This window comes from Somniosus microcephalus, chromosome 3, assembly GCF_052327205.1.
Source record: "Somniosus microcephalus isolate GS21.2 chromosome 3, FLI_Smic_1.0, whole genome shotgun sequence".
In the NCBI taxonomy this organism is placed as follows: Eukaryota; Metazoa; Chordata; class Chondrichthyes; order Squaliformes; family Somniosidae; genus Somniosus; species Somniosus microcephalus.
This window is the reverse complement of record NC_140989.1, coordinates 8,447,830-8,475,717: the sequence shown is the minus strand read 5'-3', so window position 1 is coordinate 8,475,717 and position 27,888 is coordinate 8,447,830. Positions and strand designations below refer to the sequence as shown.

The 27,888-nt window shown below is 49.0% G+C and overlaps 1 protein-coding gene across 1 annotated transcript in view; it reads left to right on the top strand.

Annotated features, from left to right (window-relative positions):
• The window catches only part of LOC147120823 (protein-tyrosine kinase 2-beta-like), a 389,336-nt gene that overhangs the window by 83,299 nt on the left and 278,149 nt on the right, over positions 1–27,888 (top strand). Inside the window, exons 2-3 of the mRNA XM_085978989.1 lie at positions 4,886–5,115; positions 24,810–24,988. Of these exons, the coding sequence (XP_085835115.1) occupies positions 4,927–5,115; positions 24,810–24,988 (368 nt within the window). The 5' untranslated portion in view covers positions 4,886–4,926. The remainder of the gene's footprint in view (positions 1–4,885; positions 5,116–24,809; positions 24,989–27,888) is intronic.

The window sequence follows — 27,888 nt, the reverse complement described above, 5'->3', positions numbered from 1 at the left end:
TGAGGAGGAATTTCTTCACCCAGAGAGTGGTGAACCTGTGGAATTCTCTACCACAGAAGGCAGTAGAGGCCAATTCATTAAATATATTCAAGAAGGAGTTAGATATATTTCTTAAGGCTAAAGGGATCAAGGGGTATGGGGAGAAAGCAGGGACTGGGTACTGAATTTGGATGATCAGCCATGATTGCATTGAATGGCAGAGCAGGCTCGAGGGGCTGCATGGCCTACTCCTGCTCCTATCTTCTATGTTTCTATGATTTAGAGACTGTGGAGGGGTCGAGAGAAGTGGATGTGAGGTGGAGCTGGGTGTCGTCAGCGTACATGTGGAAACTGACGCTGTGCTTTTGGATGATGTCGCTAAGGATCAACATGTAGATGAGAAATAGGAGGGGGCCAAGGATAGATCCTTGGGGGACACCAGAGGTAACGATGCGGGAGCAGGAAGAGAAGCCGTTGCAGGTGTTTCTCTGGCTACGATTAGATAGATAATAATGGAACCAGGCGGGTGCAGTCCCACCCAGCTGGATGATGGTGGAGAGGCGTTGGAGGAGGATGGAGTGGTCAACCGTGTCAAAGGCTGCAGACAGGTCAAGAAGGACGAGGAGGGATAGTTTACCTTTGTCACAGTCACAAAGGATGTCATTCGTGACTTTGTTAAGAGCCATTTCGGTACTGTGGCAAGGGCGGAAAGCTGATTGGAGGGATTCAAACATGGAGTTCCGGGAAAGATGGGCATGGATTTGGGAGGCGACAACACATTCAAGGACTTTGGAGAGGGAAGGGAGGTTGGAGATGAGGCGGTAGTTTTCAAGGACAGAGGTAATCAAGAGTTGTTTTTTTGAGGAGAGGGGTGATGGCGGCAGATTTGAGGGCAAGGGGGCCTGTACCTGAGGAGAGAGAACCGTTAACAATTTCAGCTAACATGGGAGCCAGAAAAGGAAGTTGGGTGTTCAGCAGTTTAGTGGGAATAGGGTCGATGGAGCAGGAAGTGGGTCTCGTGGACAAGATGAGCTCGGAGAGGTCATCAAGGGAAATCGGAGAGAAACTGTAGAAAGATGTGAGTTCAGGGCTGGGCAAGGGGGAACCTTAGAGGAAGTTTGGCCCGGTGGGCTAGGGGAAAGAAGGGAAGTGGCAGAGGCAGCTGAATGGATGGTCACAGTCTTAGAGACAAAGAAGTCCATGAGCTCCTCGCACTCATTGTTGGAGGTGTGGGTGGAGGACACAGGTTGGGGGTTGAAGAAGACGATTCGCAGTAGAGAATAGAAGCCGGGGTTTATCTTTGCATTCCAGAATGATTCTGGAATAGTGATCAGTTTTTGCAGACGAGAGCACGATAGTGCTTTATGTGGTCCAGCCAGATCGGCAGAGAATGGCTGAACCAGTTGTCCACCATATCCGTTCAATTCAGTGTCCCTTGGACCTAAGGGAGCAAAGGTGAGAGCCGTATCAGGGGGAACGGCCAGGGTGAGAGAGGGTAATTGTTTTAATAGGGACTAGGATATCAAAGATCGTGGTGGTGAGGGTGTGGCTGAGCAGATCAGTAGCTGCAGAACTGTCGTGGTGAATGGAGGGCCAGAGGCTGGACAGTTGAGATTTCATAAGTGCAGTTGGGAGAGAGTTGGGAGAGAGCTGGGAGAGAGTTATTTCCAGGAGCGGACACAGAAGGAAGTAGGGTTGGCGAGTGGGCGGCTGGGCAGGGGATGGAGAGCGATACGAGGAAGTGGTCAGAGATGGCCTTATCTGCGATTGACACAATGAGAGTAGCGAGGCCACGAGAGAAACCAAAGCATGGATGAGGGTTTCTGCGACAGATGCGCTGAGGTGAGGATACAGGTGGGTGATGTTGCGGAGGTGGAATAGACGATCTCTGTGATGGAGAATATATGGGTTCTGAAACTCAGCTCAGGGTCAAATATGAGGCTTGCTGACACGATTTTTCCTGAGCTTTGGGAACATTGGAAATGTGACCATGGAAGAAAAAGTTGATGAGGTTTGGTCCATGTAAGAACATAAGAAGTAAGAGCAGGAGTCGGCCATTCGGCCCCTCGAACCTGCTCCACCATTCGGCCCCTCGAACTTGCTCCGCCATTCGGCCCCTCGAACCTGCTCCGCCATTCGGCCCCTCGAACCTGCTCCGCCATTCGGCCCCTCGAACCTGCTCCGCCATTCGGCCCCTCGAACCTGCTCCGCCATTCGGCCCCTCTAACCTGCTCCGCCATTCGGCCCCTCGAACCTGCTCCGCCATTCGGCCCCTCGAACCTGCTCTGCCATTCGGCCCCTCGAACCTGCTCCGCCATACAATGAGATCATGGCTGATCATCCACCTCAACTCCTCTTTCCCGCCCGATCCCCATGAGGTGTAATGTTGGATTGATGTACTGGCGTTGCACTCACCACCCTCGGGCATCAGGGAGAAAGATCGCTGGGTTTTTTTCATGCTTTTATTCATTTAAACTCTTTTCTCAGGAGGTTGAATGAATGATGATAAGGCAAATGTGGTGGCCTGTTCTGATTCAATGAATGGGCTTAAATGGCCATTTACGCCATTTCTCCAGTGTTCCTGCCAATCCTCTGCTGAAATTTCATGTCCCTACCGTTTAAAAACAAGATGGCATTGGGAGCAAAATAGCAAGCGCACAGAAGCGTCAACTTACCGCTGATGTTAGTTAAAAAGTTCATTGCTTCCTAATCCCTTGGGTTCTCCTCTCTTGTGCCGTACATGTATCTTAAAATTAAAACTAGGCCGTGCAGGAGTGAAATCAGGAGGCACTTTTTCACACAAAGAGCAGTGGAAACCTGGAACTCACGCCCCAAAAATCCACTTGAAATTTTCAAGACTGAGATCGATAGATTTTTATTAGGTGAGGGTATCGAGGGATACGGAGCAAAGGCAGGTAAATGGAGTTGGGCCGCAGGTCAGCCCATGATCTAATTGAATGGTGGAACAGGCTCGAGGGGCTGAATCAAATCAATCAAATCAAATCAAATCAACTTTTATTGTCATTGTTAGTGCACTAGTGCAGTACAACGAAATGTAGGCTTGCGGCTCCCGAGAGTGTACAATTTGGATTAGGACACTTAAACATTTCAACATACATTTGTACATATATATTAGCATAAATATGACCATAATAAAGTGCATCGGCAGATGTGCAGGCTTTAGTGTTTATTTGTGGAGTTCAGTAGGATGACAGCCCTGGGAAAGAAGCTGTTCCTAAATCTGGTCGTACGGGTGCGAATGCATCTGTAGCGTCTTCCAGATGGTAGGAGGGCGAACAGACTGTGGCTGGGGTGGGTAGGGTCTTTGATGATGGACCGTGCCCTCCGTAGGCAGCGTTTCTGATATATATGTTCTATGGTCGGTAGCCGGGTGCCGGTAATGCGTTGGGCAGTTTTGACTACCCGCTGCAGGGCTTTCCGGTCATGGGAGCTACAGCTGCCGTACCATACCGTGATACAGTTCGTCAGGATGCTCTCTATAGTGCAGCGGTAGAAGTTAGAGAGGATCGGGGGTGACAGATTACATCCCTTCAGCCTCCTCAAGAAATATAGGCGCTGCTGGGCCTTCTTCACCAGAGAGGAGTTGTTGAGGGACCAGGAGAGGTCTTCCGTGATGTGGACTCCGAGGAACTTAAAGCTGGCCACCCTTTCCACCTCCGCCCCATTGATGTGGATGGGGGTGTGACTTCTGCCTTTGGACTTCCTGAAGTCCACGATTATTTCCTTTGTTTTCTTGGTGTTAAGGGCCAGGTTGTTGTCGGCGCACCACTTCACGAGATGCTGGACCTCCTCCCTGTAGGCTGACTCATCGTTGTTGGTGATCTGGCCTACTACCGTGGTGTCATCTGCGAACTTGATGATGGTGTTGGAACCATTAACAGCCACACAGTCGTGGGTGAAGAGGGCGTAGAGGAGGGGGCTCAGCACACATCCTTGTGGGGCCCCCGTGTTCAGGGTCGGGGGGGGGAGGTGTGGTTACCTAATTTGACAGACTGGGGTCTGTTTGTTAGGAAGTCCAGGGTCCAGTTGCAGAGGGAAGTGTTCAGGCCAAGAGTTTGGAGTTTGGTGGCCAGCTTGTTGGGGACAATAGTGTTGAATGCTGAGCTGTAGTCTATAAACAACATTCTGATGTAGATCTCCTTACCATCTAGGTGATTCAGTGCCGAGTGTAGAGCAGTTGTGATTGCATCCTCCGTTGATCTGTTTGCCCGATAGGCAAACTGGTGTTGGTCAAGGGAGGCAGGAACACTGGCTTTGATGTGGGCTAAGACCAGTCTCTCGAAACACTTCATTATGATGGGTGTGAGTGCGACAGGTCGATAGTCGTTCAGACACGTCACAGCCGCTTGTTTAGGCACAGGAATGATGGTGGCGGTCTTGAAGCATGTAGGGACTACTGCCTGGGCCAATGACAGGTTGAAGATGGCGGTGAAGACATCAGCCAGCTGATCAGCACATTCCTTGAGTACCCGTCCAGGGATGCTATCCGGTCCAGTAGCCTTTCGTGTGTTCACTCTGCGTAGAGCGCCCCTTACGTCGGAGGTCGACAGAGTGAGCACCTGGTCTTCTGGGGGTGGCAAGGCTTTGGTAGCCGGCTCCTTGTTGTCCCTGTCGAAGCGAGCGTAGAAGTTGTTAAGCTCCTCCGGAAGGGAGGTGTCGCTGACCGGGGGACTGGTGTTTTTGCCCTTGTAGTCAGTGATGGACTCCTGCTCCTGCATGGAAGGCAAAGGATGGGACCCACTCCCAGCCCCCTGTAAACACTGCTGTAACAAGATGCTGAAGGTTCAGCCCTGAAAAAAAATAGCTCCGGTGTTTGTTTATTGAAGTATTCTGTTTTCAAAATGAGCTTTATTTTAACATATAACAATATACTTTTCCCCCCCAGATTAGTGATGGTGTGGTCCCACCGAACCTGCAGTTTTTAAAATGACAGGTGACCAAAACCCGCTGGAAACGTGGGTCGACGCCACGACTCACGCCCTGTGCATTAACTCTGAGAAATCCAAGGAGGGAGATGGCACAAAGATCCTTAAAGTCTGTTTCTGCAGCAATACCAGTATCAACCTTGGCAGGAACTTTAAGCTGGTGAAGTGTAACAGCACCACAGAAATTAGGGTAAGGTTTATCAGTTGATTTTATTACTAAGGCCGCGATCGCGCCGGCGCTCAGAGGGCGGGTTTGCAGGCGGGTCAGAGGTTAAATTCGATTTGATTGACGGCGGGTTCCGATCCCGCCGTCAACCCGCCTCCAAACAGCTTTCCCAAGTGTCAGGTCCCCGATTTGCACATGGACCTGACACCTAGCGGCGGGAAGCGGATTAAAGGCAATTAGCTGCCTATTAACAGGTACTTGTCGGCAGTTTTCAGCCTGTTTTTGGATTTTCCCGCTTCTGGGTCGAGTTTCCCAATGTCTGGACATCACGCCAGGTAAGTGTGGCGTGTTGTGAGCCTGGTGTAATGTTTGTGAAAAGATGACAGCTGCAGAAGTGGTGTGAAGGATCCAATGGTACACTGGTGAGTTTCAGAGCAAAGAAAATGTTCGTTGTTGCATTTTTAAAACATTTACAGATTTCTTTAGCTTACAAGTTTTTAAATCCATGTCCAGTGCCACCTCATTGGGAGAACTTCTCTCACCAGTGACAGATCACTTCTGTCACCTCACCTGCAGCTGCCATCTATTCCAGCCTATGGAGGGAGTCATTGGAGAGCCTGGGTGCAAGAGCTCACCTTTGTGCAGTGATTGTCAGTGTTTTCAGCACCTGGATGCTGTCAAACACTGAGAAATCAACTGTCAAAATAAAATTGTGCGTGGTCGCTTTAAAGAAACCGGCAATGACGTGTCATCAAATGACATCATCAGACCTGCTTCCTGTTAATTGGCCGTTTTGTGGCGGCGCTTGACTGATGTCACGATCTGCAGGCGCAGGAGATCGTGGCGGTAGTGTTTAGCGCCACCGCAAAACGACAGGTCAATTTTGCGAGCGGCGCTAAAATCGCCGCGCTCGGGTGCTAAGTTCCTAGCGCCCCGTTAGCACCCCTCCAGAGGCGCTAACCAAATGAATTTTCCCCCCTGGATCCTGTTGCTCTCCCAGTCTTAGCTTTTCCAGTCTAAATAACTTCAGGTCCACGGGTCTCTTGTAGCTGAGACCCCAAGCCCCCAAATGCTCCAATGCATTCAGTACTTTTTGTAAGCAGTGTACCTAATTTGGTGGCAATATTCAAAGTATGATAATTTCAGTGACCCGTGCAGTTAGAATGACTTGCTTTTTCAAATTAATTCTCAGGATGTGGGCATTTATTGTCCATCCCTAGCTGTCCTGAGAAGGTGCTGGTGGTGGGCCTTCTTGTCTTCATGCAGTTCATGTGATTCTTGGTAGCGGTTTGATACAACTGAGTGTCTTTGCTGGGCCACTTCAGAGGGCAGTTCAGAGTCAGCCAATTTGTTGTGGGACTGGAGTCACATATAGGCCAGATTGGGTGGACGGCAGATTTCCTTCCAGAAAGGATATTAATGAACCCGATGGGTTTTTACCAAAAATCCGATATCTTCATGGTCACTTTTACTGATACCAGATTTTTTAAAAAGTGAATTCAAATTCGCAAACTGCCATGGTGGGATTTGAACCCATGGGCTGGATTATCTCAATGTAGACGTGTTGGAGGCGGGACTCATGGGCTGGATTATCTCAATGGAGACGTGTTGGAGGCGGGACTCATGGGCTGGATTATCTCAATGGAGATGTGTTGGAGGCGGGACTCATGGGCTGGATTATCTCAATGGAGACGTGTTGGAGGCGGGACTCATGGGCTGGATTATCTCAATGGAGATGTGTTGGAGGCGGGACTCATGGGCTGGATTATCTCAATGGAGATGTGTTGGAGGCGGGACTCATGGGCTGGATTATCTCAATGGAGACGTGTTGGAGGCGGGACTCATGGGCTGGATTATCTCAATGGAGACGTGTTGGAGGCGGGACTCATGGGCTGGATTATCTCAATGGAGATGTGTTGGAGGCGGGACTCATGGGCTGGATTATCTCAATGGAGATGTGTTGGAGGCGGGACTCATGGGCTGGATTATCTCAATGGAGACGTGTTGGAGGCGGGACTCATGGGCTGGATTATCTCAATGGAGACGTGTTGGAGGCGGGACTCATGGGCTGGATTATCTCAATGGAGACGTGTTGGAGGCGGGACTCATGGGCTGGATTATCAATGGAGACGTGTTGGAGGCGGGACTCATGGGCTGGATTATCTCAATGGAGACGTGTTGGAGGCGGGACTCATGGGCTGGATTATCTCAATGGAGACGTGTTGGAGGCGGGACTCATGGGCTGGATTATCTCAATGGAGACGTGTTGGAGGTGGGACTCATGGGCTGGATTATCTCAATGGAGACGTGTTGGAGGCGGGACTCATGGGCTGGATTATCAATGGAGACGTGTTGGAGGCTGGACTCATGGGCTGGATTATCTCAATGGAGACGTGTTGGAGGCTGGACTGCTGCTTGCCTGGTTTCAGTCCCACCTCCATCAGCCTCTGGCCAACCAGCGGGATCTTCCCCTGACTGACCTTGTTAAGCCCGCCCGGTGGGCTCAGCAGGCCAATTCGGGGGAAGTCAGTGACAGAACACGTCAACGTATCACGTGTCATCTGTCAAGGATTTTTGAAAGAAGAAATGTCATCGTTTGACAGCTCTGTGAAGCTGTCAAACAGTGACATAGGAACATAGAAACATAGAAGATAGGAGCAGGAGTAGGCCATTCGGCCCTTCGAGCCTGCTCCGCCATTCAACGAGATCATGGCTGATCATCCAAACCCTAACACCCGGTCCCTACACCGACAGCCATCCCACCCAAGCCCTATCCCCGTAACCCCGTAACTCCACGTATTTAATCCCCCCTAACACTAAGGGCCAATTTTTTTATCATGGCCAATCAACCTAACCCGCACATCTTTGGACTGTGGGAGGAAACCGGAGCACCCGGAGGACACCCACGCGAACACGGGGAGAATGTGCAAACTCCACACAGACAGTCACCCGAGGCCGGATTTGAACCCGGGTCCCTGGCGCTGTGAGGCAACAGTGCTAACCACTATGCCACCGTGCTGCCATTCTGTGTAGTTTGATGAGTCCTTGGCCCCGATTTTCTGCCAGCCGTCGGGCAGCTTTTCAGGCGGGCGGGGGCCGAAAATCGCAGAAATAGGGGATCGCGACACCCCCCCCGCCTGATTCCCCGCCCCGTCCGACTTTCAGACCGCCGTTTCTCTGCGACCCGAATCAGTCCCGCCCGCCGCTGGCGGGACTGGCCGTCGGAACCCTAATCACCAATTATTACCATGTTTAAACCTATTTTCAAGGGCCCTTGCGATTTTGTGGCTTTCCCCACGTAAAACACGCCTTGTGGGAACACCGCTGATGAAACCTGGCGTGAAATGAGTTGGCTTGCTTGCTTTCAGCTGCAGGTCATACAGAACTGAAGAGATTTAAACAGGCAGCATTTGCAGGCTGCAGGACCTTGTTGCTTCAGGCTTGGGGCAACATGTTGAAGGCTTAGGCACAGCTGTGGAAGGTTGGAGCCTTACACACTTCTCCAGTGTGAGCTCCTGGGAAGCCCCTCTCGCCACCCTCACTCAGCGCTTTCTCAACGGAGGCATCTGCCAGAAGCATGGGAGGCCTTTTGTTCCTTCCCTTCCTGGCATTAGAGGATCTCCAACAGCAGAGGAGGCTGGAGCAACTCCAGCAACAGCATCACCAGCAACAACAGCAGCACCAGCAGGAGCGGCAGGCTGTGGCTCAGCCACCTGGGGCAGCACAGGCCAGAAGGGGCCAGCGCATGGAAGGCCGTCGGCGCAGGAGATACCCCCCAAACAGAGTCTACAGACACAGGGTCAGCTACCTCAACATGACTGAGCAGCAGTGCCAAAGGCGGCTCCGACTTTCGCGAGAGGTTGTAACTGACATCTGCGCAATGCTGCAGCAAGACCTGGAGCCCAGAGCACCAGGTCCACACTACTTGCCAGTGGCCATCAAAGTCACCACCGCACTCAACTTTTATGCCTCAGGCTCCTTCCAGGGATCAGCAGCAGACATCAGCGGCATCTCCCAGGTGGCCGCACACACTTGCATCACGCAGGTAACCGATGCCCTCTTTGCCCTCGCGCACAATCACATCTATCTCACCAGGGATCGCGCAAGTGTGACGACGCGAGCGCGTGTATTAGCTCAGCTGGCAGACTTTCCAAGGGTGCAGGGCGTCATTGGCTGCACACATGTGGCCTTAGGGCACCCCACCGCAATCCAGGAGTTTTTGTCAACCGCAAGGGCTTCCACTCCCTTAACGTTCAGCTGGTGTGTGACCACAAGAAGGTGATTTTACATGTTTATGCCAGGTTCCCTGGCAGCTGCCATGACTCCTTCATACTGCGCCAGTCTACTGTGCCTCCGCTATTCAGTCCACCAAACGAACTTCAAGGATGGCTACTTGGAGACAAGGGATATCCCCTGTGCTCTTGGCTAATGATGCCGTTGAGGAGACCAGCCAGCGAAGCTGAGGAGCGCTACAACTCCAGCCACATTACCAACAGATGCATTATCAAGCAATCCATCGGATTGCTGAAGGTGCGCTTCAGATGCCTCGATAGATCAGGTGGAGCCCTACAGTACTCATCAGCCAGGGTCTCCAAAATCGTCGTGGTATGCTGTGTGCTTCACAACATGGCACAGCGTCATGGCTTGCCGATTCCGCAGAACCAAGAGGCTCCTCACAGAGCCGCCTCGGATGAGGATGATGCTGAGGAGGAGGAGGAGGACAGAAACGAGCATCCTGCAGAGGCCCGCCAACCAGCGGCACCAGTGCGCGAGAACATTGCTGGGCGGAATGCAAGGAACGCACTCATCCTGGGCAGATTTGCGTAGCCTGGTACATCAAACACTGCAGCCTCACTGCTTCTTAACTGACCATGGACAGTGGCCCATGCCTACACTTTCCTACCTCTTTGACCAGCTTGCTGTCATCTGCTGTCATCATGGGTGACTTTAATCTACATATAGATTGTGTTAACCAAATTAGTAACAATACTGTGGAGGAGGAATTCCTGGAGTGTTTACGGGATGGTTTCCTGGACCAATATGTCGAGGAACCAACCAGAGATCAGGCCATCTTAGACTGGGTATTATGTAACGAGAAAGGATTAATTAGCAATCTTGTTGTACGAGGCCCCTTGGGTCAGAGCGATCATAATATGATCGAATTCTTCATTAAGATGGAGAATGAAGTAGTTGACTCAGAGACTAGGGTCCTAAATTTAAATAAAGGAAACTAGGATGGTCTGAGGAGCGAGTTGGGTAGGATTGATTGGGGAATGTCACTCAAAGGGTTGACGGTGGATAGGCAATGGCAAACATTCAAAGACTGACTGGATGAACTACAGAATTTGTTCATCCCAGTTTGGCATAAAAATAAAACAAAAAAGGTGACTCAACCGTGGCTAACAAGGGGAATTAGGGATAGCATAAGATCCAAGGAGATGACATATAAATTGGCCAAAAAAAGCATTAATCCTGAGGATTGGGAGCAGTTTAGGATTCAAATAAGGAGGACAAAGGGATTAATTAAGAAGGGGAAAATAGAATATGAGAGTAAGCTTGCAGGGATCATAAAAACTGACTGTAAAAGCTTCTGTAGATATGTGAAGAGAAAAAGATTGGTGAAGTCAAGCGTAGGTCCCTTGCAGTCAGAATCAGGGGAATTTATAATGGGGAACAAAGAAATGGCAGACCAACTAAATACATATTTTGGTTCTGTCTTCACAAAGGAGGACACAAATAACCTCCCAGAGATGCCGGGGAACATAGGGTCTGATGAAAGGGTGGAACTGAAAGAAATCAGTATTTGTAGGGAAATGGTGTTAGGAAAATTGATGGGACTGAAGGCCGATAAATCCCCAGGGCCTGATAATCTACATCCTAGGGTACTTAAGGAAGTGGCCCTAGAAATAGTAGCTGCATTGCTGGTCATCTTCCAGAACTCGATAGACTCTGGAACAGTACCCATGGATTGGAGGGTAGCTAATGTTAACCCACCATTCAAAAAAGGTGGCAGAGAAAAAGCAGGGAATTATAGATCGGTAAGCCTGACATCGGTAGTGGGGAAAATGCTAGAGTCCATTGTAAAAGATGTAATAGCAGAGCACTTGGAAAGCAGTGACGGGATCGGACAAAGTCAACATGGATTTACAAAAGGTAAATCGCGCTTGACTAACCTACTGGAATTTTTTGAGGATGTAACTGTTAAAATGGATAAGGGAGAACCAGTGGATGCGGTATATTTGGACTTTCAGAAGGCTTTCAATAAGGTCCCACATAAGAGATTAGCGCGCAAAATTAAGGCACATGGGATTGGGGGCAAGGCATTGACTTGGATAGAGAACTGGTTGGCGGATAGAAAACAAAGAGTTGGAATAAACAGGTCGTTTTTCGAGTGGCAGGCAGTGACTAGTGGGGCACTGCAAGGATCGGTCCTAGGACCCCAGCTGTTCACAATATATATTAATGATCTGGACAAGGGAATTGGATGTAATATCTCCAAATTTGCAGATGACACAAAGCTGGGTGGGAGGGTATGCTGTGAGGAGGATGTTGTGAAACTCCAGTATGATTTGGACAGGTTGGGTGATTGGGCAGAAACATGGCAAATGCAATATGATGTGGATACATGTAAGGTTATCCACTTTGGTGGCAAAAACAGGAAGGCAGACTATTATTTGAATGGCAATAGATTGGGAGAAGGGGAAGTGCAAAGAGACCTGGGTGTTCTTGTGCACCAGTCGCTGAAGGTAAGCATGCAGGTGCAGCAGGCGGTTAAGAAGGCAAATGGTATGTTGGCTTTCGTAGCAAGAGGGTTCGAGTACAGGAACAAGGATGTCTTGCTGCAGTTGTACAGGGCCTTGGTGAGACCGCACCTTGAGTATTGTGTGCAGTTTCGGTCGCCTTATCTGAGGAAGGATGTTCTTGCCATGGAGGGAGTGCAGCGAAGATTCACCAGGCTGATACCTGGAATGGCAGGAATGACGTATGAGGAGAGATTGTGTTGATTGGGCTTATACTCACTGGAGTTTAGAAGATTGAGAGGGGACCTCATCGAAACCTATAAAATTCTGTCAGGCCTGAACAGACTAGATGCAGGAAGGCTGTTTCCGATGGCCGGGGAGTCCAGAACCAGGAGCCATAGTCTAAGGATAAGGGGTAAGCGATTTAGGACTGAAATGAGGAGGAATTTCTTCACCCAGAGAGTGGTGAACCTGTGGAATTCTCTGCCACAGAGGGCGGTGGAGGCCAGTTCATTAAATATATTCAAGAAGGAGTTGGATATATTTCTTAAGGCTAAAGGGATCAAGGGATATGGGGAGAAGGCAGGGACAGGGTACTGAATTTGGATGACCAGCCATGATCTCATTGAATGGCGGAGTAGGCTCGAAGAGCCGAATGGCCTACTTCTGCTCCTATCTTCTATGTTTCTATCTTTCTATGCAAGTTATCCTAAGGCCTCTATGTGATATCCCCATTCGCCAAATGACAGACGCCATAACTGCAGCAGCTGGCACCAGATTTTTTATGTGCAGGAAAATGATGGCATTAAAACTATTTCCAAGACTGGATGGTGGAATAGTTCTGTGAATGTGAGCATAGAGAGCGACGGAATGGGTAAGGGTGCATGGATGTGACTGTGAAGTGGGATGTGGAAGAAGAGATTGCTGAAGCTGAGTGCTGTTGGGGAAAGGCATTGGGGATCAAGTTGAGGGTGATGGAAACTTCATACTTGCTTTCCCTGTGCGGTGAAGGTCATGGAAGCGCTTCCTGCACTGCAGCCAGGTGCGACGGTTGACACCCAGAGAGTTTACCTCTGCTGCCACCTCCATCCAGGCAGCCGTGGACTCTTTGGGAGGCCTCTTCCTCCCTGAGCGATGGTAGAGGATCTCCCTGTGGGCCCTTACTCCATCCACCAAGGTCTGCAGTGATGTCTCGTTGAATTTGGCCGCTGCTCGGCCTCTGCCGCTGGCAGCAGCTGGTGGAGGCTCCTCTGCCATTGTGCAAGAGTGGTTGAGAAGCCTGCAGAGGTGGAGAAGCTTACTGGACACTTTAAAAGCACCACAAATGATGACATCAGACTGTGGGGCTTTCTGACTGGAAATGGACAATTAGCAAGGCAGTCCACACGCTGGAAATTATTTGGCCACTTGAGGGAAAATTGCATGCAGCTGGCTGACCCATTTTTTTGCGGGTCAGAACCCCACATTCGGGGAATCTGACCATTTCCCTGTAGGGGGGCATCTTTTACCTGGTTTACGGTAATTTACCTTCCTTTACCTGGTTTATGGTAATTTACCTGGTCAAGCAGCTTTTTGCTGCTACACTCTGACTAATACCAATCAGCGGTTCGAATCGCTAAACCCACCCTTCCAGTTCTGGCTGGAGGAACTTATAATTAATGATATATTAAAATGGACAAATGGTCTGGATGTGAGAAAGTCAAATTTTATTGAACTAAAGAAACTACACCACACGATTAAAGTGCAACAGTTAAACTTGCTTAACAGGGGAAGGCAGATGGCAAAAATGAGGGATAAATGGCTACAATGTTAACCATACAATCTTAACAACATTTCCCTTAAATTACCACCCCTTTACTTCTCACTAGGTTGCCTTGAGGAAGGCCAGAAAAATATATGCTTACCACTTGCAATGCTAGCTCCATGCCCTACGAGATCTTCACTGTCCCGAAGTAAAGAAAACACCCCAGTGTTTTAAAAGTAAACTGCTGGTGTTCTTACCTCTTCAGACAGACTTCCAGGCTGTAGAAGGCACACGGAGGCAGGCGAGAAAGAGAGAGCGATGCTTCTCAGAAGCTATCTTTATATACCCCAACTTTGGGGCCGAGATGTTCCCGCCCAAATCCAAGTTCATCTGGCTAAAACAAAAGGGATCCAACTGCCCTATTGTCTGGGATGGATTTCGAATAAAGCTTGGGGTGGTTTGAATGTGTCTTCATTCTGGGGCCGAAATGTTCCTGCCCATATCCAGAGTTTTCTGGGCTAACAAATGGGATACAACTGCCCCATTGTCGACTAATGGGTGATTCAAACCCATTCATTCTTAAACTGTTCCCTTCCTCAGTTTGAGTGTCTTATTCAAAAGTCTGTGCTTAGCCTTCGAACCATCTCCATTCACCCTGATGGGTTTTGAATGGAGTTGTATCACTATGTAAACAGAAACCCATTGTGGTCACTGAAACTGACGTCTCAAGTGGTTTAATCCCTTATGTCAACAAGGTAGCAGTTTCCTGTAAACAAACATCAATTGTATCTGGAGGGAGGGGAAACTCCCTTTTGATTGACAGAATTTGACTGCCATGGCTTCACAGACACAGAAAGCAGCTTCCAGGCCCCTTTGTCCTTGGCCATGCTCCCTGACGGCCATTTTATCCCATGGCAAATTACCAAACTCAAGAGTGCATTTTTAAAATAAAATGTACTCTCTTAAAGTGTGCAAATTTTTCCACAATTTCCTCGATTCTGGTGTTGTCCACGCACCACCCAGCTTAATGCAGCCTTTTGCGGTTCGGGGCATGTTTTAAAACATTGTCCAACCCAGAGACAATTTAAAATCACACAAAGTATTCGTCCATGATGTGGATGAATATTTCCCGATCTTCGGGGACTGAGGGGATTTTTGTGAACCCCTACATTCCCCCTTTGGATACTCCCAACTTGCTTGTAGTATCCACTTGAAGAAAGTGAGCAAAATTTTCTGACCCCCGACAAACAACCATCCCCTGTATTTACCTATAGCTACCTATTGCTGATTCCCCGACCCATCTATTCCCCTCAAATCCGAGAAAGACCGTGGTACGGTAGGCATCTACAGATACATCAGTTATAAAATGTTACAATAAGGGAACTCATACCCCTGCACCACTAGTTACATTATAACATATTACAAAATGTTGCAATCTTGGTTATACAATGTAATCAAAATGATTCCAAGCACGGAGAGGGTCCTACGCCTCTGCACCACTTGGAACTGTAAAACAAAATACAAAAATCTCCATTAAACATTTGAAACAAAAAGCTGAAATAAACCCTGACCATCACGTGGCAATGATGGGTCATGAAATTCGAGTGGGTATTGCTCCTCCCACCCGGGTAGTAAATGTTCCTTCCACCACCCCCCCTTTAATGGTCTTAAACTTTTAAAACATACAGAATGGATCTTACAGAACAGTCTGATCCGCCAGCCCCAAGCCGTTCCCTTGTCCCTTTGTGAAGGTGAGGTACCCCTCATGTTTGACAGACCGAGACCGGGGAGTATGGGATCGCGACTCCCAGTCCGTCCCCCTCCCGTCTTCCCTCGACTGGCTGGAGAAAATGATGGGTGCCTGTGTGACGGCTCTCACTGGCCCCACACTCAAACTTGGATCCCAGATCCGGCCACCCACTCATCCTCCCCAGTCACACTTACACTCTAACTTTGCCCGTGGGCCCCCGGGTGAGTTCCTCCCTTCCCTGAACGCACCCACGTGACTCTTGGGTATCCCCCTCCCCTTTACAATCTTTCCCGGGCCATCACCTCCCACTCCCGGGGAACACGTCCCTATCTGACAAGGCGCCCGCGCTTCCCCACCATGACTCCTCAATAGCGAGGTCTCCCGCAAGTGAAATTCGATCAGGATAGTGCTGGGTTGGGGGCCGCGCCCCACCCAGCTGGGACCATCTCTTCCGCGTAGGATGAGTAGGCAGTTTCCTCTGGACCCTGTCCGGTTTCTCCCGAAGGTCGCTGTGGGATCTCCTCCTGGATTTGTCCAGTGGCGAGGTGATCCCCAACATTCTGTATCCATATCTTCATTCGATGCCCAGCTCGGGCTGGGCGAACAGGGCTGCTCCTTTGTCCACTCTCCTGCAAAAAACTTGAAAGGACATGCAGCCAGGTCTCTCACTGACCTGCTGCCTTAGGTGGAGACATGGTCGGGTCCCTCAATCTTGGACCAAAATACAAACATTTGGCACACTTATAAACTTAAAATTTAAACTTCTAGTTACACTCTAAACTTAAAATTTAAACACCCTAAAAGCTGTACAATGTAACTTAACACAAAGCTATAATACAAATGCCGCCTGTCTCCGGGCGGCCAGGCTAATCTCTGGAGTCACTGTCGCAGATTACTGCTGCCTGCAGCGGAGCTGGACTGATTCCAGCTTCTGGTCCCTCGCAGCTTATGGCTGCTGATTGGGGACCTCTGCCCTTTGGCTTCTCCCTGGTTCGGGAGGCCACCCTACTCCACTGTAAAGTGGGTGACCATGCTTTCTTGGGCTGGGGCACCTGAAGAGACCTTCTGAGGGGCATCTCTGTGGGGGAAACTTTGGCTGACGGACCCTGAGCCTGGGTCACAGCCCTAGCTGGCTGGGAACTTTCTCCCACTGATGCAAACAGCTCGTACTGTATAATATACCTGGCAGCCTGCCGGTACTCTGGGTTTGTCTCCTTTTCCCTACCCACTCCTGTACTGGGGGCAGGTATCCCCTCACCACTCGCTGCTGATGACTGAAAATCTTCCTCTCCAGGTCCAAAACCTGGTACCAGCTCCTCCCATTTGTCCCCTGCAAGAGGAATGGCTATCCCTTTCTCCCCAGAGTCCCACACCATAGGGGGAACCACTCTAGAAGTGGGCTGGGAAGCTTGTCCCTTTAAACAGGTGACTGCGCCTGCGCAAACCTCCTCCCAGGAGTCCCTCGGCAGAGGCTGTGAAGCCTCTGTCTTCAAACAGGTGACTGCGCTTGCGCGGGAAAACTGAAGAGGAGCCGCTGGGGTCACAGGCTGGGGAACTGCTATATTATCACAGGCAACTGCGCCTGTGTGTTCAATTTTGCTGAAAAGGTTAGGAAGAACCGCTGGGTCTTCCAAGCAGGCTACTGTGCCTGCACATATAGACTGGGAAGCAGGGACCTTTAAAAGGCCAACTGCGCCTGCGTGCGCAGCCTCATAGAGAAAAGGAGTCGCTGGGGGTTCCAAGTCCGCGACTGTGCCTGCGCGAACCCGGTGTTGGGAAACCTCTCCCCTCAGGCGCGTGACTGCGCCTGCATGGGAAAACCGAAGAAGAGCCGCCGTTGTCGCGCAGGCAACTGCGCCTGCGCGAACAATCTCTTCAAAGGGCTGGGGCATGGGCTGGGGAACTGTGCCTACATGAACAGGCCATTCAAAAGACTGGGGAATTCCTGTCTCCAGACCAGCGACTACGCATGCACGGGCAGTCTTTTCAAAGGGCTGCTCCTCCCTGGAGCCCCCCAGGCGATTTTCTGTGAATGGACTCGTAGCAGCCTGCAGATTTCTACTCTCAGGCTGCTGTTTCTCTGTTTCTGAACTAGATAACTGGTTCAAATTTAAACTTTGGCCAAAACTTAGGTCCCACTGGGGTGGGGAAGTGTCCCAATTGATGGGCCGGACAACTTTTCCCCTGAAACAAGCCACAGTGCCTGTCTTTACAGCCTGTGAACTTGAACTTGTATGGTCAGATTTATACAATTTTCCTGATTTTCCCTGTGTCCCATCCCTGCCTGTAATCGCTGACACTGGCCCAGACCCATATGGGTCCCAGAAAGTGCCTGCACGTGCACCCTCCTTGGCCAGCATATCGGCCAGTCATTGTGGGGAGGCAGAGGTGGGCGAGGGGGCTGCAGCACCACTGATGGCTGCTACCTTTCCCTGATTGGCCCTGAGGAAAGATTTTATCGACTCCATGATGGACTCGACTGTATCGGGAGGAGTTTCTGTCTCTGCCTTCTGAGTTGAGGCTACGGGGGTCCTGGCTTTATCGTCTCTCCCAGGCTTTTTACAATCCCTGCGCCAGTGGCCATCCTCCCCGCACCTGTAACAAGTAACCTTGTTCTGGGAGGGGCGGCTCCCCTCCTGGCACCACTCTTTCTTGTATTGAGCCCCAGGCTTAACCTCGTGGACCATACCCTTTTGCTGGGGGTCCCACTATTCCTACCATTCCTATATGCTACCGTGAGCTGCCGGATTACAGTCTCTTCGGTTGCTAGGGGGTCTCGGTGGTCAAACCAGGTATCAGCCTTTGCTTTTATCTGGGGCAGGCAATTGGACACCAGGCAACGAAGCCATTGGGTCCACTGCTGCGGATTCAGTTGTGCCCTATTTTGTCCCCCTGTACATGTGCTGTTGTAGACTGGCCACAGCCTGTCTGCAAATGCCTGTGGGGTCTCCCCTTCCTTCTGCAGTTTTTTCCCTATGCGATCGAAGGGACTGCTGTCGTTCGCACCCGTGGCTTCCAGTATTTCCTCCTTTAGGTCCTCAAAACCCTTCTGCCATCTCTTAGCCTCATCTGAAAGGGTCTGATAGAGCGTACTACCTACAGAGAAAAGCAACATTTTGGCTTTCTCTTCCTCATCACAGCCGTTAACACAGGCTACCTGTTCTATCCCTTGGAAGTGCATTGAGGGGTCTCCCTTTTCGGAGAGCAGGGGAATATGTTTCACCAGGCCTCTGAGCTGTGGGGGTATCATAGGCTACCAGATAGGTATGCTGAACAGCCCCTGGGTCATTATCATTCACGGGCGGACCGTACCTCAGTTGTCGGAGGGGGTACACTGGTCCTGGTCCCCGCCTGCCTAGCGGGATCTGCTGGCATTCTCCTACCACCCCATTGTCCACCCCTTCTTGCTACCAGAGCTCCTCAAAACTCTCAGCTGTGGGCTGCTGTCTTGGGATCTCTAATTCCCTAGCCAACCTTTCCCTGGGTGTTGCCTGTGGGGCTGTTTTGCTTAGGTTGCCAGTAAAATCCGGCTGACCTGCCTTCGGGCTGATCAGACAAATCATCCCCTTTGCTCCTTTTAAAGCCATGTTAAGGCTTTCTATCTCTGCCCCACAGGGGCCATGATCTGCTTCCTCAAACCTTTGGTCGCAGGCCAGCTTATAAGCTGCCTTTACCTCCCTAAACTTTTCCTCCTGCTCTGTTACTTCTGAGGTGAGGTGGGCATTCTCTTCCCGCAGTCTCATCTCGTTCCTCCTTGCTTCTGTAATTTGGCACTTTAGGAACTCTATCTTGTGCCTTTTGCCCTCGCTAGCTTCTTGGGTGAGATGTGCGTTTTCCTCCTGTAGCCTCATCTCACTGTCCCTAGCCTCTGTGACTTCCTGCACAAGGCACTCTATCTCTGCCTGGCATTTTGTGACCTCTAGTGTGAGGCGTGCATTTTCTTCCCGCACCCTCATCCCACTATCTCTGGCCTCATTCACCTCTCTTATGAGGCGTTCTACCTCCGCCTGGCATTTTTCAAACTCTGACTCCCGATTCTTGGCCTCTGTAACCTCCTCCCGCACCCTCATCTCACCCTTCTTAACCCAGCCACCTATACCATAATAGGTCAGCTTACACGCTACCGCTAAATTCTGCAGGGCTACCCACAGACTGAAAACAAGAAAAGCAAGAGCTGATGCTTTCTCCAGATCCAGACCACTTATCATATCAAAAACTGCCTCCAGTCCTGCCGCGGTCGCCAATTTGTAGGGGGCATCTTTTACCTGATTTACGGTAATTTACCTTCCTTTACCTGGTTTATGGTAATTTACCTGGGCAAGCAGCTTTTTGCTGCTACACTCTGACCAATCCCAATCAGCGGTTTCGGCTCGCTAAACCCACCCTTCCAGTTCTGACTGGAGGAACTTATAATTAATTATATATTAAAACAGACAAATGGTCTGGATGTGAAAAAGTCAAATTTTATTGAACTAAAGAGACAACACCACACGATTAAAGTACAACAGTTAAAATTGCTTAACAGGGGAAGGCAGATGGCAAAAATGAGGGATAAATGGCTACAATGTTAACCTTACAATCTTAACAACATTTCCCTTAAATTACCACCCCTTTACTTCTCACTAGGTTGCCTTGAGGAAGGCCAGAAAAATATATGCTTACCACTTGCAATGCTAGCTCCGTGCCCTACGAGATCTTCACTGTCCCGAAGTAAAGAAAACACCCCAGTGTTTTAAAAGTAAACTGCTGGTGTTCTTACTTCTTCAGACAGACTTCCATGCTGTAGAAGGCACACGGAGGCAGGTGAGAGAGAGAGAGCGATGCTTCTCAGAAGCTATCTTTATACACCCCAACTTTGGGGCCGAGATGTTCCCGCCCAAATCCAACTGCCCTATTGTCTGGGATGGATTTCGAATAAAGCTTGGGGTGGTTTGAATGTGTCTTCATTCTGGGGCCAAAATGTTCCCACCCATATCCAGAGTTTTCTGGGCTAACAAAAGGGATACAACTGCCCCATTGTCGAGTAATGGGTGATTCAAACCCATTCATTCTTAAACTGTTCCCTTCCTCAGTTTGAGTGTCTTATTCAAAAGTCTGTGCTTAGCCTTCGAACCATCTCCATTCACCCTGATGGGTTTTGAATGGAGTTGTATCACTATGTAAACAGAAACCCATTGTGGTCACTGAAACTGATGTCTCAAGTGGTTTAATCCCTTATGTCAACAAGGTAGCAGTTTCCTGTAAACAAACATCAATTGTCTCTGGAGGGAGGGGAAACTCCCTTTTGATTGACAGAATTTGACTGCCATGGCTTCACAGACACAGAAAGCAGCTTCCAGGCCCCTTTGTCCTTGGCCATGCTCCCTGACGGCCATTTTATCCCATGGCAAATTACCAAACTCGAGTGCATTTTTAAAATAAAATGTACTCTCTTAAAGTGTGCAAATTTTTCCCACAAAGTTCCTCGATTCCGTTGTTGTCCATGCGCCGCCCAGCTTAACGCAGCCTTTCGTGGTTCTGGGCACATTTTAAAACATTGTCCAACCCAGCGACAATTTAAAATCACACAAAGTATTCGTCCACGATGTGGATTAATATTTCCCGATCTTCGGGGACTGAGGGGATTTTTGCGAACCCCTACACCCACACAATCCACAAAATCGGGCCCCTTGTGTTTAGGACTCATCAAACCTTTCTACTTTGTAGAAATCAGATGACTGTTGGATCGGAGGATCCAACAGCCAGTCTGTGATCACTACAATGGAGATGTCAGGACTCCGGCTCCACAGCGGCTGAAGGCTGTAGGCAGAAACAAAGGTAAGTTAACATTTTCTAACACTTTACACTCTCCTCACATACTTACCACTCCACACTTGCACCCATCACTCACCTGTACATCGCACTTTCAGACCTCTCCGACCCCCACAGACCTCCTACTTGGCTCCTACACCCTGGCGGGGTTCCCCGAGGTTAGGAAGCCGGCACTTTGGAACGAAAAATGGGGATAATCCTATTTTCTGCCTGTTAACTACCTGTTAACAGGCAGTTAATAGGCTTTAATCCCTTTCCCGCCTCGAGGAGACAGGACCCGGGGCAGGACAACTTCCCGCCTCCTGGCAAGAGGGCACGGAGGCGGGTTTGCCACCCACCCCCAAATTCTGCAACTTCCTCGGCAGTCCCGCCTTCATACCCGCCTCCTCGGGGCTGAGAAAATCCAGCTCATGTTGTCTGGATTATTAGTCCAGGCCTGTGGATCAGAAGTCGAGTAGCAGAACCACTGCACTCCCTGAATGGGAAGCTATACTGTTTGTGAAACAAGAATGCAAGAATGAGCCAGCACAGAGTATCAAATATTTTGGTTCATTGTAGATTACATAAGAACATCAGTACACTTCATATGAAAGCTTGCAATGTGCTCTTGGCTCCCACACAGCACATCTGCACTCCTTACATGGCTTGGAAAATAAGACAATAGGTTTCCTGTTGTGGGGTGTGAGGCTGATGAAGCTAAAGTTGTTACAGCTTTCAGAAGTTACAACAATCGGTTCTTGCTCGAAGTGTGAATGTGGAAAAGGATCTGTGTACAAGTCTTTGTGGGTGAGAGATATGAAGCGCACTGTGAAAATATGTGAGATTCTGCAGTAAAGTTTTCGATCCACAATCTCAACTGACAAATGTTAATTTAACAAATGGCCGGTTGACTGAAAGCGATGACCTTGTTCTATTAGGAATGTACCCCTATGACAGTGTAATGTTGGTGCAGAGACCACCCGAATATAGAGCATACACTTCAATATGGACCTTGTTTCTTCAGAATGAGCAGACTTGGTCGAGACCTAATCGAAGCTTTCAAGATTGTATGAAGCAGCTTGACTAATTTTGTAAAGATAAAACTCTTCCATCTACCCATAAGAAAGTACCCAATGGTCTATATTAATGATGAATTAGGTGAAGGGACCGAGTGCAAGTTTGCTGACGATACAAAGCTCGGTGGGACAGTGAGCTGTGAGGACACAAAGGGGCAAAAATTCAGTTGTTTGCGCCTCCTGTTAGCGTCTTAAGAGGGCGCTAATGGGGCGCAAAGCAACTAGCGCCCGGGTGCGGCAATGTTTGCGCCGCTCGCGAAATTAACTAGACATTTTGCGGCGGCGCTAAACACTACCGCCACGATCTCCTGCACCGGCAGATCGTGACGTCAGTCGAGTGCGCAACGCCCCGGTGGCGCCCCGGACCGGATATTGAGTGGCGCCCCCTGCCTTACCGCCTGCCGCTAGCAACGACAGGTTGAGGGGAGCGTTTTGCTGTCAGAAAGGGACTGGGGGAGCGCTATTTAAAGGCGACCGCTTCCTGCCTTTTTGTTGTTGGTGACATTTTTACACCATGCATTCTGAGAGAGAGAGAGAGAGAGACTTCTGGAGAGATTCAACGCTGTGTGAAGGAGTTTTGGGTACTGAGCAGCATTTTGCAGGTTTATTTTGATTTGCCCTTCCTTGCTTCGCCAGCGCTGTGAGTTAGCGTCTCGCTCCTCGGCCTTTGCGCCTTAAGACAGGTGTGAAGCGCCTGATTTAGCGCTCCAATCACCTCCAGGGGCAATAAAAGCCAAGTTTGCTGTTGGAGGTGATAATTAGTGCCAGGCGATAAACTTTGTGCACGGCCAATAATGGCGCCCCAAACGGGGCGATACTGAATTTTTCCCCCAAGGAGCCTGCAAAGAAATATAGACAGGCTAAGTGAGTGGGCAATAAGGTGGCAGATGGAGTATAATGTCGGGAAATGTGAGGTTATTCACTTTGGTAGGAAGAATAGAAAAACAGAATATTTTTTAAATGGTGAGAAACTATTAAATGTTGGTGTTCAGAGAGATTTCGGTGTCTTCGTACAGGAAACACAGAGAGTTAGCATGCAGGTCCAGCAAGCAATTAGGAAGGCAAATGGCATGTTGGCCTTTATTGTAAGGGGGTTGGAGTATAAGAGTAAGGAAGTCTTGCTACAATTGTACAGGGCTTTGGTGAGACCACACCTGGAGCACTGTGCACAGTTTTGGTCTCTTTATCTAAGGAAGGATATACTTGCCTTGGAGGCGGTGCAACGAAGGTTCACTAGATTGATTCCTGGGATGAGAGGGCTGTCCTATGATGAGAGATTGTGTAGAATGGGCCGATACTCTCTGGAGTTTAGAAGAATGAGAGGTGATCTCATTGAAACATACAAGATTCTGAGGGGGATTGACAGGGTAGATGCTGAGAGGTTGTTTCCCCCTGGCTGGGAGTCTAGAACTAGGGGGCATAGTCTCAGGGTAAGGGGTCGGCCATTTAAGACTGAGATGAGGAGGAATTTCCTCACTCAGAGGGTTGTGAATCTTTGGAATTCTCTGCCCCAGAGGGCTGTGAATGCTGAGTCGTTGAGTATATTCAAGGTTGAGATCGATAGATTTTTGGACTCTAGGGGAATCGAGGGATATGGAGATCGGGCGGGAAAGTGGAGTTGAGGTCGATGATCAGCCATGATCTCATTGAATGGCGGAGCAGGCTCGAGGGGCCGAATGGCCGACTCCTGCTCCTACTTCTTATGTTCTTATGAGGCACATGAGTTTTGCCATCAGGTGAGTAGTTGAGCAAAGAATGAATAAAACTGAGTTAACCCTTTCTATCTGGATCTACTGCGTCTGTAAAACTAAAGGGTAAATTTGCAGCTTTAGTATTTTTATACAGAGTATCAAATACCAGCAACACGTCTGGTAATATTGGGACACTGAGAACCAATTGTGTAGCTTCCCAATTTTCTTTCCATACATGGGAAGTGAAGGTGAAGAGACGCCACACTGGGGGTGCAAACCTCTGGTCTGATATTCACCCCCAAAGTGCAATGCTTAATACTGTCCACTGCATTTTCATAGTCTTTATTTTGGGGTTTGTCCTTCTGCACAGGAAGTTCTGACAGTTGCTACTGATCTTAACATCACTCACCCGGTATATTTTTCTTTTAGCTGGCTGGGCGTTTGACCCATGTGGACACCTACCATCATGCTTCAGTCATGGCTCAGTGGGCAGCACCCTCGCTTCTGAGTCAGAAGGTTGTGGGTTCAAGTCCCACTCCAGATACTTGAGCACAAAAACCTAGGCTGACACTCAAATGCAGTACTGAGGGAGCGCTGCACTGTCGGAGGTTCTGTCTTTCGGATGCGACGTCTGCTCTCTCAGGTGGACGTAAACGATCCTATGGCACTATTTCGAAGAAGAGCAGGGGAGTTCTCCCCGGTGTCCGGGCCAATATTTATCCCTCAACCAATTATATGCTCTTCAGTATATGAATTTTCCAAATGCTTATTTGTTTCTGACTGTTTTGATTTGATGGAGCAGGGAGTTTGATATGGATGGAGCGCGATGTGTTACTGCACTATGTCAGACAGCCCAGTGCTGCTCCGCTGTAATCCCAGGTTATATCATTAATAATGATTCCAGCTTTCCTCTTCCCCCCCACACAGGAGATTATTAACACGATATTGGACAGCGGGAGAGTGGGACCCAGTATTATTTTTAAGAGCTGCTATGGACTCAGACTGAAGCACCTGAAGTCAGACGAGGTGTATTGGCTGCACCCTGACCTCACAGTCGAGGAGGTTCAGACAAAGTACGAGAGTCTACACCACGAAGCGGAGTGGAGGTATTGTCACATACTACAGCCTCCAGTCTGCCATTATCATTCAGTAAACGTACAATACATCAGAAAAGCACAATTCAGATTTGATTCATTCTCAGTTAGGGAACTTCGAGGTCAGGCAGATTAGTGCAGACTTCTCATTCACTGACTGACTAACCAGGAGATCGATGTAAACTCCACTCCCTTGGTCAGCTAAGGGGATGAAAGGACTAAATTATCCCCCTCAACTCCTGTATCATATTCCAGCCTGTAACTCACTCCCGGGTGTCCGTTATTCTATATATAAACCCCCTGAACCCCGCGATTAGATTCCAGTCTGTAACTCACTCCCGGGTGTCCGTTATTCTATATATAAACCCCCTAAACCCCTCAATTAGATTCCAGCCTGTAACTCACTCCCAGGTATCTGTTATTCTATATATAAACCCCTCGAACCCCTCGATTAGATTCCAGTCTGTAACTCACTCCCGGGTATCTGTTTTTCTATATATAACCCCACGAACCCCTCGATTAGATTCCAGTCTATAACTCACTCCCGGGTATCCGTTATTCTATATATAAACCCCCCCGAACCCCTCGATTAGATTCCAGCCTGTAACTCACTCCAGGGTATCTGTTATTCTATATATAAACCCCCCCGAACCCCTCGATTAGATTCCAGCCTGTAACTCACTCCCGGGTATCTGTTATTCTATATATAAACCCCCCCGAACCCCTCGATTAGATTCCAGCCTGTAACTCACTCCCGGGTATCTGTTATTCTATATATAAACCCCCCGAACCCCTCGATTAGATTCCAGCCTGTAACTCACTCCCGGGTATCTGTTATTCTATATATAAACCACCCAAACCCCTCGATTAGATTCCAGCCTGTAACTCACTCCCGGGTATCTGTTATTCTATATATAAACCCCCCGAACCCCTCGATTAGATTCCAGCCTGTAACTCACTCCAGGGTATCTGTTATTCTATATGTAAAACCACCGAGCCCCTCGATTAGATTCCAGCCTGTAACTCACTCCCGGGTATCTGTTATTCTATATGTAAAACCACCGAACCCCTCGATTAGATTCCAGCCTGTAACTCACTCCCGGGTATCTGTTATTCTATATGTAAAACCACCGAACCCCTCGATTAGATTCCAGCCTGTAACTCACTCCCGGGTGTCTGTTATTCTATATGTAAACCCCGCCGAACCCCTCGATTAGATTCCAGCCTGTAACTCACTCCCGGGTATCTGTTATTCTATATATCACCCCCCCAAACCCCTCGATTAGATTCCAGCCTGTAACTCACTCCCGGGCATCTGTTATTCTATATATAAACCACCGAACCACTCGATTAGATTCCAGCCTGTAACTCACTCCAGGGTATCTGTTATTCTATATGTAAAACCACCAAACCCCTCGATTAGATTCCAGCCTGTAACTCACTCCCGGGTATCTGTTATTCTATATATAAACCCCCGAACCCCTTGATTAGATTCCAGCCTGTAACTCACTCCCAGGTATCTGTTATTCTATATATAAACCCCCAAACCCCTCGATTAGATTCCAGCCTGTAACTCACTCCAGGGTATCTGTTATTCTATATGTAAAACCACCGAACCCCTCGATTAGATTCCAGCCTGTAACTCACTCCTGGGTATCTGTTATTCTATATATCACCCCACCGAACCCCTTGATTAGATTCCAGCCTGTAACTCACTCCAGGGTATCTGTTATTCTATATGTAAAACCACCGAACCCCTCGATTAGATTCCAGCCTGTAACTCACTCCCGGGTATCTGTTATTCTATATATCACCCCGCCAAACCCCTCGATTAGATTCCAGCCTGTAACTCACTCCCGGGTATCTGTTATTCTATATATAAACCACCGAACCACTCGATTAGATTCCAGCCTGTAACTCACTCCAGGGTATCTGTTATTCTATATGTAAAACCACCAAACCCCTCGATTAGATTCCAGCCTGTAACTCACTCCCGGGTATCTGTTATTCTATATATAAACCCCCGAACCCCTCGATTAGATTCCAGCCTGTAACTCACTCCCAGGTATCTGTTATTCTATATAAACACGTTCTGAACCCCTGATTCGAACCAACACCCAAACTCATTATTATAAAATTAAACAATCTGAATTCCTAAATTAAATTCCATCCTGTAAATCACTCATATTTGTCTATTTTTCTGACCTCTTTGATGCCCTTTCCCCGTAGCCCTGCAAATTCTTTTCCTTCAGGTATTTATCCAATTCCCTTTCAGGCAGTACATTCCAGATCCTAACCACTCGCTAGTAAAAAAGTTTAACCTCATGTCGCCTTTGGTTCTTCTGCCAATCACCTTAAATCTGTGTCCTCTGGTTCTCAACCCTCCGCCAATGGGAACAGTTTCTCTCTATCTACTCTGTCCAGACCCTTCATGATTTTGAACACCTCTATCAAATCTCCTCTCAACCTTCTCTGCTCTAAGGAGGACAACCCCAGCTTCTCCAGTCTATCCACGTAACTGAAGTCCCTCACCCTGGAACCATTCTTGTAAATCTTTTCTGCACCCTCTCTAAGGCCTTCACATCCTTCCTAAAGTGCGGTGCCCAGAAGTGGACACAATACTCCAGTTGAGGCCGAACCAGTATTTTATAAAGGTTCATCATAGCTTCCTTGCTTTTGCACTCTTTGGGCTGGATTTTGATACTGGAGGCGGGTAGGAGGCGGGACTACTGCTTTTGGGGTTGTAGTCCCGCCTCCATCATGTTGTAGCCAACCCATGCGATTTTCACTTGATTGACCTTGTTGAGCTCGCCCAGTGGGCTCAGCAGGCCAATAAAGGGCCACCTGGCAACAGGTGACGTCACAGATTGACATTTCATCTGTCAAGAGCTTTTGACAGGTGAAATATCAGT